This window comes from Pundamilia nyererei, unplaced genomic scaffold (genome assembly GCF_000239375.1).
Source record: "Pundamilia nyererei isolate P.nyererei 1_Seehausen unplaced genomic scaffold, PunNye1.0 scaffold00012, whole genome shotgun sequence".
Taxonomy (NCBI): Eukaryota; Metazoa; Chordata; class Actinopteri; order Cichliformes; family Cichlidae; genus Pundamilia; species Pundamilia nyererei.
The window spans coordinates 4,305,033-4,321,191 of NW_005187413.1; the positions used below are offsets into that span (position 1 = coordinate 4,305,033).

General features: G+C 40.9%; 1 protein-coding gene across 4 annotated transcripts; it reads right to left on the bottom strand.

The window, feature by feature from the left end:
• Positions 1-65: 65 nt before the first annotated feature.
• LOC102199789 (ras association domain-containing protein 1) lies at positions 66-15,993 on the bottom strand. Of its 4 annotated transcripts, none has more exons than XM_005724567.1 (7): positions 15,663-15,993; positions 13,125-13,480; positions 12,040-12,164; positions 1,735-1,839; positions 1,358-1,643; positions 1,154-1,269; positions 66-1,060 (listed from the first exon to the last, which is right to left on the bottom strand). In XM_005724567.1, exons 2-7 carry the CDS (start codon positions 13,441-13,443, stop codon positions 914-916), a joined length of 1,098 nt encoding a protein of 365 aa, XP_005724624.1. In that variant the 5' UTR covers positions 13,444-13,480; positions 15,663-15,993; the 3' UTR covers positions 66-913. The 4 variants fall into 4 exon arrangements, with proteins under 4 accessions (XP_005724624.1, XP_005724623.1, XP_013764067.1 ...); XM_005724566.1 differs by having other exon boundaries at positions 13,125-13,484; XM_013908613.1 differs by having other exon boundaries at positions 13,125-13,523.
• Between the last annotated feature and the right edge of the window lie 166 nt (positions 15,994-16,159).

Consider the following 16,159-nt stretch of genomic DNA (forward strand, 5'->3'; position numbering starts at 1 on the left):
GGGGGCAAATGCTTTTTCACAGCACTGCACCTGTAAAAAAAAAGAAAAAAAATACAAAAACGTAATAGATTTTTTGGTAATTCTTTACTAGACGCAGTGCACATTAGTCACGACATTCTTAAGATTGCTACAAGTAAATTTGTGCATAGACTTACAGTGAAAGTGAACAGAGTGACAGAAGACAAACATTTTGTTTTAAAGGACAGAACAAAACAAAGATATAAAGGAATGACAGGAAACTTCCAGTTAAACACATGCAAAGAAATATTCATTCAAGGTTCCAGTCAACCAGGGTGACTTGGGCACTGTTCTCGCAGACATTCATAGTTCCATACAAATGTCCATACATCAGTCACACTCACAAATTGTCAGTGAAATTCAGAGTTGCACCCATCAGGGGTGTAAGAGAGGACATGGCAGACTCGGAGCTTAGGTCAAGTGAAAATCCAAATACCTTACAGCAAGTATGTGTTTAACCCGAGGGTGAGAAGCATCATTATTATGGTGGGTTGTTGAGTGAAGGCAAAGGGGATTAAATGCATTATTTGAAATATTACCAATTTTGGTTTTCTGGAAAAATAACACAGCTGAGGTGCAGGATAATCCTACAGTAACCAAAAGCTAAAGACATTACTGTCTCATCTGCCAGTCGTCAATTCTCTCAACTCATTCTCTCAGGCACATCAGACTCTCCAGGTGTAAGGCACGTCTCATCTCTCACATCATCTCACATGCACATTCGCGCTAGCGCTCTCTCTCTCTCATAGTCTCGCGCCCTGTCTCACACTCTCGTTCACCAAGAGGCGTTTGGAGTTGGATTCTCTGGGATCTTTGAATGCATCGATGGCCGGTCAACTTCTGGCGATCGTCCAGCCGAAAGGTGCACGCTAAAGCCCCTCTGAGCGTAGGCATCTCAGCCGGGCGTTGAGCCAGTCAGAGCCTCCTGCATTTTAGTGCGAGCCAACGCGTAGCGCTGCACGATCTGCTTGATATGTTCCTCCTCTTCACGCTGCAGAATCCGCAGGAAGTTCTTTAACTCGGGCATGGAGAAGGCATGCCACTGCAACCGAGAGCGAGAGAGAAGTTAAATTGGTATATCTGAAGGTGAACGATCCATACGTGTTGGATGTAGAGCTGTTTATGTTTTACTCACATTGACTTCGCCAGTTTCGTTCTCTTTCAGCACAAAACTGAGGACTTTCTCATTCGGTCCAGCGCACAGACGCAGACGAAGGGGACGCTCGGTATCAGACAGCTTACGGATATAAACTGGAGGAGAAAGAAACCATTTAGCGATCACCAAACACATTAAATAAAAAAAGAAACGAAATCACGATTTAATGTTAAAGCAGAATACCTTGGTCGTGACGCTCGCTGCGCTCAAATAGAGCAAACTTGGCGGGATTGTCCACAACGGTGAACTTCTTCAACAAAGCCTCGATGACCTCACGAGCCGAAGTTCGAGAACTTATGTGCAAATGCTTGGACGCGTCCTTCGGCAGGTAGAAAGAGGTGCGCCGCTTCACTCCGCTGGCCCGCCTCCCGCCTGTGTCGTTGCCTCCTTTCTTTGGGGTGGGAACAGACACGGGTCGGGCCAGCTTGAACTGCACCTTTATGAAGCCGGTGTAGGACCCATCCTTGTTCTGTTAAAGGGAAAAAAACAAATATTAAACTAAAAGATAAAAATGCTTTGGAGGGAAAAGCAGGGATTTGTTGTGAAGAATCACTGCTCACCATGTTCATGAACAGATTGCTGTTGATCTGAGCATTGTACTCCTTCACTTTCTGCTGAATGTCCACCACTGTCAGCTCCTGCTTACTCAATTCAATCTGTTCATCCTGGAAGGAACAGAAGAGTTACAGTCTTTAACCACCAGGTGTCAGTGCTCACCTCAAAAAAAAGCAGGGACAAGCCAGAGACCAGGACAAAACACTGATTAGCAGAGGAAAGGCCCTTTATACGATTGTGTCTTACAGCATTACAGGGATTTTCCCGCTCAAAATGAGCCTTTGAGAGGGTGACTACACAAGACCATGTCCCCGTGGCCACTTACTCAAGAAAAATCTAAGACATTTTCTGCCTTTTTATTTTTTTCTGGACATTTGATAATTAAAACGCATCTTAAGCTCAAGTGAATTAAACCCCATTTAAAAACAACTGGTTTAAAAATCACAGTTCTGTTGGTTTCCCTTTGGTGGTTGGCCAAAATCTTTTTGGTCAACATGGAAAAACAAATTATATGCAGGAAAAACCCTGCATTAGTGTTGAAAAAGCCCAGTGTTCATTTTTAGGGTGTTTTAACAAGGGAGGGAAAAAAAGTTGTAATGTCAGGCAAATTTGATTTAAACAAGTCTTCCGTGTTTTTTTTCTTCAGCAATACTGCTGAAACACGAGAGTAAAAGCTGGTTTTAACTGATGTTCTGCATTTCTAACAGCGAACACCAGTTGCATCAGACTTTCAACTTCCGGACAACGCAGCAAAAGAGGCGAACACAATGATGTCAGCTCTGTCCAATCCAGTTCAGCGGCTCTGATGCCTCCATGTAGGAGGGCTGATGGGAGAAGGGAGGGAGGAGGAAGAGGGAGGAAAAGGGAGGGGATTTGCAACTTGCAGCTGTTTGCAATGATGACTGTGGCCAACGGCTCTGCGCTGCATTCCTCAACTTGGTGTTCATGTAAAAATAGCCACCCCTCACAGGCTCTCACAAGCGGGAGAGACAATGCCCTCCTCTGTTTTGCAGGCACATCCTGTGAAGTCAGCTGCCTCAGCAACCGCAAACTCCCAGTCATGTTTCAGTCATGCACATTTGCCCCCCCAGCAGATGCAGGGCTGCCAGATTAAAAATCAGGTTTTCTTGTGTCTTCCAATTTACACTATAATTATTCATGGTAGGGGTTTTCTCAGGAGTAGTAGCCAATATTGTAGATGCAGGACTGCCAGTAAATGTGAGATTAAAAAACAAATGCGAATTCTTATAGGCTACCTTTTGCTTAATTATCTGCTGAACCACACACTGCCTAAGAAAGATTGTTAATTAGACATCCAGAAAGATCCATAGCTGCAAATGTCTAGGGAGATCCATGGGCCGTAGAGTTAATATGCTGCTGTTAAACAAATCAATAAAGTCAATAAGTGGTGGGAGAAAATTATGCACAACTGTGCCTCTGCCGGCTGGCAAAGGGAGAGTCAAATATTTCTACAGTAAACTGTACCCACATCTCACAGGAAAGAAACCCGATACCCATGTGGGTGTGCGTATGACTAAAAGATAAGAAAATGAAGAAATCCAAAACACTCCATGACTCATGTGTGACTGAGAAATTAATGTGAACAACCTGAGAGTCAATGAATGGTGGGTGTTTGGCTGGAAACTTGAGTGCGTCACAGGTTCATCTGTGGGTCTGTGCTTGTTACAACAAGACACATATATACCGGTATGTGTGTGTAATCTAGACGTAAGGAGTGCTCATTTGCATTTTAAAAAGTTCACACAAGTCTTTAACCTGTTTACTTAGAACTAGAGGAACTCCACCCTTGAGCCTTGCAGGCTTGCCAACCATCTAGTCTGCTGGGGTTCCTTTGAGCAAAACAACTCATTCCCAGCAGCATCTACAAAGTAGGACGCCCAGCAACTCATCCCAGAAGTAAAAGAACACAAACACAACTCAATAACAGACCCAACACTGACAGCTAATAAGCAGAAATGGGGAAATAACGCGAGAATACAGTCCTGCTGCGAAACACCCACAGTTTCACTTCCCCTTTATTTTAAAGCTAATGATTTTTATGAAACCTATGTGTTTTTAAACTTGTAAAATTTCTCACCTGCTTAACTGCGGGACTGACAGTATCTTTTCGGATTTTGGGGAAGAAAGATGTCCGGGCGGTGAAGTACTGCTCGAACTCGGAGTCAGAGTCCGAGTCGCTGCAGTAGCCGCTGCTGGTGGAGCTGCCCCAGGTCATCTCAAAGGAGGGAGTTTTATCCGAGCTGCTAGCCGCGGTGGTCATGCTGACTACCGGCATATATCCAATAAGAGAGTCGGGAACCTTTAACTTTACTACGCTGTTACCCCGAATCGCTCTCGATTGAGCTTAATTGGAATTCACTGACTGAACTATGCCTTACAAAAAGTCCTAACCGGCAACAGTGCTAGCTTTTAACGATAATATCAAATAATCTCGCGCAGGACAAAATACCGCTAAAAAATGTCGACGACTATCAACAAGATCTCACGAATCTTCTCCTCAAACTCAGCCTACCAGCCACGTTTCCGCCGTACAAACTCTGTGTGAAACAGGATGTGTGCAGGTCCCCGCCCTAGATGCCCCGCTTCCTTCCCCCGAAGAGGCCCCACCCAGGTCCGCTGAGTTTGGAAATACACAAACCGCTTCAGCCGGCAGTGATTGGACAGCACGGGAAATACCAAAGCCCTCTCCTCTCCTCAAAGCCCTGTTTCACCCGTCTTTCTGCCCTTTTTCCCAGCGTGGGGGTGCTGCTGGTGGACCTTCTGTGTCCCCACGGACCGCTGACCCAGTCATGTGATGCTGGGGCTCGCTGCTAGCATTTTTTAACTTTTGCACTAAATACAAATATTAAAACTGTATTTACCATGCCAACCTAACGTATCTAACAGTTATGTAGCTTTATTATGTTTTTATGTCTCGTTATTCAGTGTTGATCAATAGAAAATTTAAATGGTGCTGTATTGATTATTTTACTTTCTTAGAAAAATGCCATCCCATAACACTGGAGCCTACAACTCCCACAATGCAATTCATTATGCTACAGCCCTACAGCAAACTGATATTCCCAATGAGAAAAGTAAAGACCACCTCTGGTAGATTTTGTTTATATAAATACAAAATAAATATGGGGATGATTACAAGTTTGTATACAGCAAAATGTGTTTACATTTATTCACGATTAAGGGACCATGTCAGCTGCACAAGGTCTAAAATAACAGGTGTACTAGTACACTTATTAGACATATACCCATTAAATGTAAAATTAAAAGGTGGTTCTTGTGAAAAATACTCTCATCATGGCTTTGAATTTCACAGACTTTTAATGACTTCTTTGAACTGTCCTTTTTCCCCCAATGTGGGGTTACACCTTTAGTTACTTTAAAAAAACAAGAATTGGGAGAACGGGTTTGAATTATTCTGGGGTTTTTTTGCCAACATGAAAAAGATTTGCTTGACACAAAATAATAAAGAAGTCTGGGAAGGCAAATTGTAGATTTCAATAAGTTGTGAAGGTTTCATGAAAGCATTTCTAAATGACTTGTACTGTAATTAGTGTCACCACTTTACCAAGATCGGGAAGAAGAACCAAACTTTCACCCTCAGATGAAAGGAAATATAGTTTGGATGTTCATAAACAACCCAGGAAGCCTGAAGCCTGAAGCCTGCCCTGGAAACTGCTTGAACACTAAGAAGATGCTTACCAATAAAGAAGCCCCTGCTCCAAAACTAATACCTTCAAGCTCGACTGAAATTTGCAGTTGCCCACACTGACAAGCCAAATGCATTCTGGAGAAAAGTCATATGGTCAGATGAGAAAAAGATTGAAATGTTGCCCTCAATCCTCAATAAGACTTATGTTTGAAGGAGTAAACAAAAACGGTCAAGCACGGTGGCAGTAGCATCATGTTCTGTGGCTGTTTTGCTGCAAGTGGTACTGGTATATTGCACAAAGTGGATAGAATAATGGAGAAGGAGGACTACCTAAATTAAATCAGCAGCTGTACCGTTGAAACTTATGCAGAATTAGTTGTTCTAGCAGGACAATAATCCCAAAGCTACATCACAGCTTGTTTTTCAATGGAAAAAGCAGGCTAGCATTAAGCTTCTGGAATGGCCTTTTTAAAGCACCGACCTCAACCCCTTTGAAAATTTGCTTGAAAACACGTCTGTGCCAGGAAACCAACCAATTAAATGAAGTCGACCAAGAAGAGTGGTCAGACAGAATCATGCCAGAAGCTTGTTGATGGAAACCAAAAGCTTTGCATTAAGGTGCTAAGGAACATTTAATGAAATACTGGCTTAGTTGTATATATACTTCTGAGCCCATGTGGATTAGAGAAAATCCAAAATTCAGACTTCTGCACCCAATTCTTGTTTTTTTAAAGGAATTAAAGATGTATGCTGTCCAATTGTTCCACCCTGGAAAAAAGAATTGTTCAAAGAAATCATTAAAAGACCAAAACTACCATCACATTCATGCCCACGATGAGTCTGTAAACTTCTGACCACAACTGTAAGTGCACAAATGCTAAATATGGGTCATTTAGGCCTGGTTGCTAGGAAACACATCATAACATCTGATATAGATAAAAGCTTACAGGGCTTGAGACATACCCGTGTTTCAACTTGGTAGCTCAATTTGACGATTTGTTGTATTATACCAAGATATGAGTTGGTGACTTCTAAAGAATTATTTCAGCTTTTGGGGTGTAATTATGTCAAGAAGGCTAGAAGTATAGCAGTTAGCTAAAAGACATGTGCCTGAACACAAAGGAAATGTAAGAAGTCACCATAAGAATCTTTCCTGTTTCTACTACCCATCCCCCACTAAAGGCATAAATAGACTCTGTCATGAGTATCCACTTCCTGCAAATCCATCTCATTTCGAACACAGACTTTCTGTCTCGTCCGTCAGTAGTTTTTCTAAACTCAAGTCGAGATAAGCCAAAGTAATTACCCCAAACCTCCCTTAACATAAAACTATACAGTTGTTCAAGCTATGAAACAATCCACATGATGAACACATTAAAAGTCACATGAAAAAGCATGATCCTTAAATCACTTCATCCACCTTCTTAACCACTCGTCCAACTTAGGGTCACGGGGGTGCTGGAGCCTACCCAGCTGACACGGACTGGAAGGCAGTTCCTGTTTTAATAATGATACTACTGTTTCACAGTCAGTTTCACCAAAATGCGTTTCACATTATTCATCAGTTGCTTATTCTGGGTATTTTCTTCCCCTCCCCTGATTTTAATTAATATAGATATAATATGTTTTATTTTTTTGATGGCTGTTCAGAAAATACAAGCAATCTAAATATATTACAGTGAGCACTGAAATGTTGCAATGACATTTTCTCTCAAAAACGCATATCAGTCTGAAAAAATAAAACCCCTAAATGAATGAAAAAGTATAGCTGTTGATACAGACAGATAACGTATGTGCCATACTGTAGCGAATCAGGACCAAATGCAATTTTTTTGTGGGGGGGGGGTGTTTAATCTTATTGTAAAATCTTGGGTTTCTGTAAAGCTGTAAAGCTAGACTAAAAGCAAAATCAGCTTTTAGTGTCAAAACAGTTTCTGGTCACACATTAAGTAATTAGGGAAAAATGCAGCTCTGTGTTAGATTACTAATTAAAAGAGAGAAAAAAAACTGCTCCAGCTGCAGCCCAGATTTTCAGTTCCTGTGTGCAGCAATGGAAAAACCTCCCAAACCAGCAGGGGAGGTGTTACTGTGAAATGATTAAAGATGAAAAGACTTATGTAAAAGTTTGTATATTCTGTGTCTAAATCTAGCTACCAAATAACTAAAATCATACACGTTGACAAAATTGCTACAAAATAACCGTCATTCAAACTGCAGCACACGAGTTGTTTAGTTTGGTTTTTTTTGGTTTTTTTGTCCAGCCTTTACAATTTCTGACAAAGTCTTATGAAAGTCTTGCCTCTGTTCACCTAAAACATCCATAGTTTTCACAGACAATATGTTATGTTATAAGGTATTAACATGTTATATGGAAATAACACTGAGAAGAACCTCAATGCAAGAGTAAGCAGCACAGTGATTCAAGTATTTTTGAACATCTCTTTTCATCTTTGTGCATTTAGAGATCAATAAGGAGAGGGTAAATATGATCAGATATGTATTAAAAGGAAATACACTGAAACCTGCTAATGTGAACTAATGAGTTTTCCGGTGCTAAACCCAGAAAACCTCCATACTGCTCTTAGATTGAGCCGACCAGGACTGATTCAAAAACAAAAATATTTGTGGTGCATCTGAAGTTAGTGGTGGCACACTGGTGTACAGGCATCTCAAGCAGTCAATATGACTGCAATAAACATACATTTATGTACTGGTTGTGCATGTCTATAGCACAGGTATGACTCGGTGTCATCTTTATTATTCAAATATTAACTAACAGTTCAAAATATTAACTTGAGCAGCCCACTCTTACTGAGCTAAGAGTGAAACATTTGAATGATAGTTTGCAGAGGGTAGTATTGCAAAAATGTCAGTAGATATCTGTGATTTGTTTTTGGTTTTTAATGCTCTGAATTTGACTGTTATTTTCCAAAAGCTCAAATACCAACATGTTTTTTTAGCCATGCCTTGGTGTCGGCTTGCTCAAGTTTATGTTTGTATTTATATTCTTTTGATAAGTAACAGGCGCTTAATAAAGTGAATAATAACAGCTAACATGATAAAAAGATACCTGCTCTGCTGGATATCTACTGTACTAAGTTCCCACTTAATGGATTATACTACCATGGTACAAAAAAAAAGATTGTGATGGGATTCCTTCTACTATTGAATACAGCAGCCTAACTGGCCTTGAAAAACCCCATTAAAAACAGAATAAAAGATTTTCTCTGAACCCGTTAACTAATTCCTGGTACTTCATACTTATATGATAGGAAAATCTAAAAATAGTTTAGCTGCTTGTTCTGAGCTTACAGTTTATGTAAGAAGGAAAGTTTTCAGAGATTTCAAAAGTTAAGTACATTCTTATTGCTGGTATAGAAATTAAGAGGATAAAAAGCAGGGAGGTGTTGCTAATCAAATGAACTTAATAACTGATCATCAGCAAGATTGAGGACCTCTATAAAAGCAGATGTTTTGGTAGTTTGCTGGTCTGAAGCATTCAGGTGTGTGTTAACATAATCCTACAATCTCTCCAGCAAATTCCACCCAGAGACAGAGCAATCCTCAGCAAAATAAAAAGTGTTCCAACCTCAGACTCTACAGGCCTCAGTTAGCATGTCAAATGTTAAAATTCATGACAGTACAATTTGAAAAATGGTCTTTGGACAGATGAGATCAACGTGGAAATGTTTGGCCAAAATAGAACAACGCATATCAGCAGAATCACCTCATACCAGCTGTCAAGCATGGTTGTGGAGGAGTAATGATTTGTGCTTGTACAGCAGCCACAATACCTGGGCAGTCACTGAGTCAACCATGCACACCTAAATAATCTAGAGTCAAACGTGAGGCCATCCATCATCCGTATCACAACAGCAAATCTAAAACAGAATGGCTGAAAAGAGTCAAGATGCTCCAGTGGCCCAATCAAACGCTTGACTTCAACCTACTGAAATGCTGTGGTCTGATCTTCAGACAACTGTGCATAAACTAAAAAACCTCAACAGTGAGAAACATCGCTGAAGAGTGGGCCAAAATTCTCCCACATGTGTATGTGAGAGACTGATAAAGTGATACAGAAAATAATTGCACAAGTTATTTCTGCTGAAGGTGGTTCCACAAGCTACTGAATCATGGGCTGTACTTTTTTTCACAGGAATCCATAAAGTACTATTCAATTCAATTTTATTTTATTTATGTAGCACTAAATCACAACAACAGTTGCCTCAAGGCCTTTATTGTGTAAGGTAAAGACCCTGCAATAATACAAAGAAACCCCCAAAATCAAACGACCCCCCTTATGAGCAAGAACATGGTGACAGTGGGAAGGAAAAACACCAGTTTTGTATTTTAAAAAAACTTCAGACAGAACTACTATTACTACTACTGCTATGAAAGCTTTCTTTTTCTGAACTAAGACATAAAACTAATGCTGTAGATTGGACAATTCGATACTGTCGACCATAATATCCTATTAGAGCGATTAGAACATGCTGTAGGTATTACAGGTACTGCACTGCAGTGGTTTGTATCATATCTATCTAATAGACTCCAGTTTGTGCATGTAAATGGAGAGTCCTCTTCACACACTGAGGTTAATTATGGAGTTCCACAGGGTTCAGTGCTAGGAACAATTCTGTTTACATTATACATGCTTCCCTTAGGCAGTATCATTAGAAGACATAGCATACATTTTCACTGCTATGCAGATGACACCCAGCTCTATCTGTCCATGAAGCCAGATAACACACACCAATTAGTTAAACTGCAGGAATGTCTTAAAGACATAAAGACCTGGATGGCCGCTAACTTTCTGCTTCTTAATTCAGATAAAACTGAGGTTATTGTACTCGGCCCTGAAAAGCCTAGAAATATGGTATCTAAGCAGATTCTTACTCTGGATGGCATTACCTTGGCCTCCAGTAACGCTGTGAGGAACCTTGGAGTCATTTTTGACCAGGACATGTCCTTCAATGCACATATTAAACAAATATGTAAGACTGCGTTCTTCCATTTGCGCAACATCTCTAAAATTAGAAATATCCTGTCTCAGAGTGACGCTGAAAAACTAGTTCATGCATTTATTACTTCCAGGCTGGACTACTGTAATTCATTATTATCAGGATGTCCAAAAAACTCACTGAAAAGCCTTCAGTTAATCCAAAACGCTGCAGCAAGAGTACTGACAGGGACTAGAAAGAGAGAGCATATTTCTCCTGTTTTGGCTTCCCTTCATTGGCTTCCTGTTAAATCCAGAATTGAATTCAAAATCCTGCTCCTCACATACAAGGTCTTAAATAATCAGGCCCCATCTTATCTCAATGACCTTGTAGTACCATATCACCCTATTAGAGCACTTCGCTCTTGCTCTGCAGGCCTACTTGTTGTTCCTAGAGTATTTAAAAGTAGAATGGGAGGGAGAGCCTTCAGTTTTCAGGCCCCTCTTCTATGGAACCAGCTTCCAGTTTGGATTCGGGAGACAGACACAATCTCTACTTTTAAGATTAGGCTTAAAACTTTCCTTTTTGCTAAAGCATATAGTTAGGGCTGGACCAGGTGACCCTGAATCCTCCCTTAGTTATGCTGCAATAGACGTAGGCTGCCGGGGGATTCCCATGATGCATTGAGTTTTTCCTTTCCAGTCACCTTTCTCACTCACTATGTATTAACAGACCTCTCTGCATTAAATCATATCTGTTATTAACCTCTGTCTCTCTTCCACAGCATGTCTTTTATCCTGTCTTCCTTCTCTCACCCCAACCGGTCGCAGCAGATGGCCGCCCCTCCCTGAGCCTGGTTCTGCCGGAGGTTTCTTCCTGTTAAAAGGGAGTTTTTCCTTCCCACTGTTGCCAAAGTGCTTGCTCATAGGGGGTCATATGATTGTTGGGTTTTTTTATCTGTATCTATGAAGCGCCTTGAGGCGACTTATGTTGTGATTTGGCGCTATATAAATAAAATTGAATTGAATTGAATTGAATTGACAATACCTGTCTGTATTTGTACTTTATGCTATGCCTAATAGACAATGATTCTTATGAAAATTTGTTGCTGTAGTGTGCTCTGTTTTTTTTTCTTGAATGTTTCATATTCGCACATAGGTTTTACAACAGGCTTAAGTACTTTAAAAACTGACATTTCACTTTTGTGACTGACTAAACTAAGCCACATTTTACAAAAAGTGTTCAAGGTAACATTTTCTGTTCCTCTGCAGACAAGCTTCCCCTTTGAAAGACTTTACTTCCCCTGAGCAATGTTATATTTGAAATGTTTGTCCTGTCTGGAGTTTCAATGCTAAGAGTAAATACAACTAAATCTGAAAGAGTGGTGCAACTTTCAGTTGATCGTGTGCAGTTAGTAAAGAGGTGTGAACTGTGTGCATTTATTGTTATTGTTCCTGATTTCTTTCTTATCTAGTACAGTAACATGCAATCCAAAACAGGCAGTGCATTCCATAACATGCAGAGTGCAGAGGTCTTAAGAAATGATGTATGTTATGCGGTGTAAAGTTTGCGACATTGACGCTAGCATAAAAAAGCAAGTGAAACCAACTAGCAACGCAGCTGATTAAGAACAAAGGTGGTAGTAAAGTAATAAAGGGGCGCCGTGTCAGCTGTCAGCTTCCTAATGCACAGCTCCTTACCACATTTGTGTCCGTTTCTATGGTGTACTCCACGACACATGTGGGGTCAGCCAAGGAGCCTCGTTCCCAGCTGCAGTCCAGTTGAATCAGGGCACGGCATCGGTAGTGACATGTGAATTTACAATCTGTAAATGAAGAAAGTCATAGAGTTTAGACTCATGTTGCCATACATGAGAATGTGCAAAATGAAAGTCATAATGTTGTGTAAGTGTGATTGCCTCTCCTCTGCTGGAGGGTAAAGGTTACTACAGTTTTTACCTGCAGTTATTCACTGTTTTTAGTAAAACAACAATGTTGTTTTGATTCCCTGCCTCCTCTGGTCTGCATGTTGGAATATCCTTAGGTAAGATACTGAACCCTAAATTGCCCGGCTGCATTCACTGGAGTGTGAATCTTAGATTAAAAGTGCTTATGCATACAAACGAGTGTATGGGTGAATGCAGCAGTGCTTCAATAGTGTAGAAAAGCATTATGTAAGTACCAGACCGTATAGTCACGTATATAAAATTAATTGCAAATACTTGAAGAAATATAAATAGCAATTCCAATCAGCTGAATGCAGCTGTGAAAACATATAGTCAGCTGGAAAGCTTATGTCTCTTTGCAAAGACTGTGACAATGTTTCCTGTTCAGGTTACAGTAAGGGACCCCTATTTCCCCACACTAAATGCTTTGTACAAACCACTGCTCTTTATTTAGGTGGGTTTCAGTTAATGAAACTTTTGCAAATGCACATATGAGTGTAGCTGAACCTCAGCCTAGACAATGACCAAACCCCTAAGTGTATGCAGGTTAGATACTGGGTAGATGTGAATAATTATAAAAATTGTACAGGCAACAATTCTCTTTATTTTTTCCAGAATGTTAACATAGAGTGCATTTATGTTTATTTAGTATGAAGCCTTGTTTAAGCCATCAGGCTGGAATGACTGTAATCTGGGCTTGCAGGTACGCTGGTGGTTGCCTCTTCCTCTGTGTTAGTAAATTTCCTCTTTCTGTCAGTACGCTCTTTTCATGCAAATGCACCAAAGCATTGACACATGCACACACCCAGATGCACAAAAAGCATATGTAAGCCAACTCACTGACACACCGCAGGCTCTGCTTGTAAAGGCCCCAGATAAAGTCTCCACACAGGTCGCACCACGTGGGCTGAGCGTGGCTACAGGGTTGGAAGTCGTGGCCCTCTCCTTTCTCCTCTGTGAGCTGTGGGTCCTGGCTGCTGCTCAGGACTCTGATAATGCCCACACGACTCAGCAGGTCTGGGACCCTTCCCGGGCTGATCCTCAGGGCGTTGGTTCTCTCTAGGCGCGGAGGTGAGCACGGAGCGCGCGTCCCCGTCAGCTCTATCTGCTCTTTGGTCGACCTGAGGTCACGGAGCTCGATGAACTCCTCCCAAGACATTGTGTCACTCAGGGCCGGGTTTCCTCCATTTTTATCACTAACTGACAAAAAACACAGACTCTGTATAATCAGAGTGCAACCTGAAATCATGAAGTTAGTGTTAATTCAGCTTAATGTACTAAGGTACCAAATATGAATGTACTTAGTAGTACTCTTAGTAGGACAGTTAGGTTAAACACATAAAGAGCATAATGATGTTATATATTGTCAAGGTGCATTCTGACTGTTTGGCACCATTACACCATTAATAGTGCATTATAACTTAAAAATGGACAGTTTTTTATGCAAATCTCAAGTCTGCAAATTCAGAAGAATAAAAGTTTACAAGCAGTGAAATATAAACATAAAGCAGCATAAATAAAAGAGTATACAGTGGGAGAAACAATTAATTGACTGATTATTTGATTGATTAACTGATGAATTTGTAAGTTTGCTCGCTTGAAAAGAAATGAACAATATCTAATTTTTATGGTAGTTTCATGTTGAAGGAGAGAGACAGAATACCAATCAGAACCAGAAAACCCCCCACATTGTATCAAGTCATGAAACTCATTGAGTAAGGTAAATATGTAATCTTCTACAACACACTCTGACTTCCATGGATTGGCTGTGTGTCCACGTGACAATTAATCACTCAACCAATCAGTTAAACATAATCTTAATGTCATTACATGTATAAAGTTCACTTGTCTCCAGATAATCAGTTTCTTCTTTTATTCGAAACTCACTATCACCATAGGCAAGACCAAAGAGCTGTCCAAGGCTCTTTGGTCTGGAAAGGGCTAAAAGAAAATCAGCAACAAGCAAGAAGCTTGACAAGAAGGTGACAACTTTCGGTCTGGAGTGCCATGCAAGCTCTTACCTCATGTGAGGATGATCATGAGAAAGGTGCTCGATCAGCCCAAAACTACATGGGAAGAGCTTGTTAATAATCTGATGGCAGTAGGGACCAAAGCAACACTCTACACTGTAATGGACTGAAATCTTGCAGCACCCACAAAGTCCCCCTGCTCAAGAAGGCACATGTACATTTGAAGTTTGCCCAAGAACACCCAAGTGATTCAGAGAAGGTTTGGGAGAAAGTGCTGCGGTCAGATGAAACCTTAATGGAGCTCTTTGGCATCAAGTTGACCTGCTGTGTCTGGAGGAAGAGAAAGCATGGAGGTGGAAACATTATGCTTTGGGGTACAGGACGATTTCACTGCACTGAGGGGGCAAACAGCAGCCAGGAAACCTAAAGGATTTGGAGAGTTTCTGTAAAGAGGAGTGGGCCAGAATCCCTCCTGAGATATGTGTGTGTGAGAAGAAAACCTGGTGACCAAGTACAAGAAACGTCTTACACACTTACTGTGTTTGCCAACAAGGGTTTCTTCAACAAGTACTACATGATGTGTTATTTGGGGATCAAATACTTATTTCACTGAATAACATGCAAATCACTTTTTTGGGGTTTATTTTGGGGAGATTTTTGGTTGACCTTCTGTCTTTCTCCATTAAAATGAAGCTACGGTTAAAAGACTTGACTAGACTAGACTTCGTAAGGGAGCAAACTTACAAATTCAGCAGGGGATCAAATAATTATTTCTCCTACTGTATGTGGCATTGTTCTTTCCTACTACCTTTCAGTGTGGAAAAAACATATCTGTAACTGTAATCAAACTACTTTTTATTAGCTCTGTCACTTTGTAGTTGTTTCGGTACTGTGGTCTGTTGACGGTCAGCCACATCTCCTGACGCATTCAGGGAGGATGCGCGTCAACAAAATAATTCACACTCACGAAACTTCCAATCATTTTTCAAGTGGTTTAATTTGGTGTTTATTTTGAAATCCTGGGGGACCACCCTCCTTTCTTGTTTGTTTAAAAAGAAAATCATGGAAACGCCCCTGAGTACAAATACCTTAAAACTTTAATAAAATACAACGAAGATTTGTAGACTTGCACTAAGTAGTACTATTTCTTTCTACTTTAGTAATTTCCCCCCTCAAACCACTGTCATGTAGAATTAAGCCTAACAATAATACAAAAAGCTAAAGAATGACATGTGCCGTCAAATGTAGTTTAGTTTAGTAGTAGAAATACATCAGCTCCGTGTCCATGAAAAAAAACCACACGCGGGGAGATCATTCAAAACCTAATTCCCAACACAGCTGCATATTAAACTAGTCACTCATAAACAGCGAAGTGAAACAAAATCCAGTGATTTTAAGTCTAACTCACCAAAACACGGGAGAAAACAGCCCCGTGGCTACCGCTTTGTCTCAAAAGTTCTTCCATCCGAGGTCGAAAAAAAAAAAAAAACTTTCCGCTGAAATGTCTTAAGGTTTCCAAATAACGGAGGTGTGCAGTCTCGGCGACATCTCTGGAAATAATTTCTCATCACCAGCCGCTTACAGCGAACGAAACCCCGGGCCCTCCTTTTCACGGCAGAGCCGGAGCACGTCTTTCAAGATGTTACCCATCTGTTCAAGTCGGACTGCGGCGCAGGAGGAAGCGGCCCATCATGAAAAAGAGAGAGTGAGATGAGACTGAGCTGCACCGACATCCGGAATGTTTTCAAACAGGGGGTGCTTCTGAGTCCCGAGCACAGCTGAGTGGGCGTGCAAAGTCCCCCTCCCCACTCCTAAAGCCACTATCTGAACGCATCACAGACCTGAGCTTCAAACTGGGTGGCTCTACCTAAAAGCAATAGGAAAATGGGTTATTGTGCTATTTTG

Excerpts from the sequence above, each read along its gene's own strand:
- LOC102199789 (XM_005724567.1), bottom strand. The coding sequence starts at position 13,443 with ATGTCTTGGGAGGAGTTCATCGAGCTCCGTGACCTCAGGTCGACCAAA. Across the intron at positions 1,644-1,734 it reads GCAATCTGTTCATGAACATG|AACAAGGATGGGTCCTACAC; the intron begins GTGAGCAGTGAT and ends TCCCTTTAACAG. Across the intron at positions 1,270-1,357 it reads CAGCGAGCGTCACGACCAAG|TTTATATCCGTAAGCTGTCT; the intron begins GTATTCTGCTTT and ends TTTCTCCTCCAG.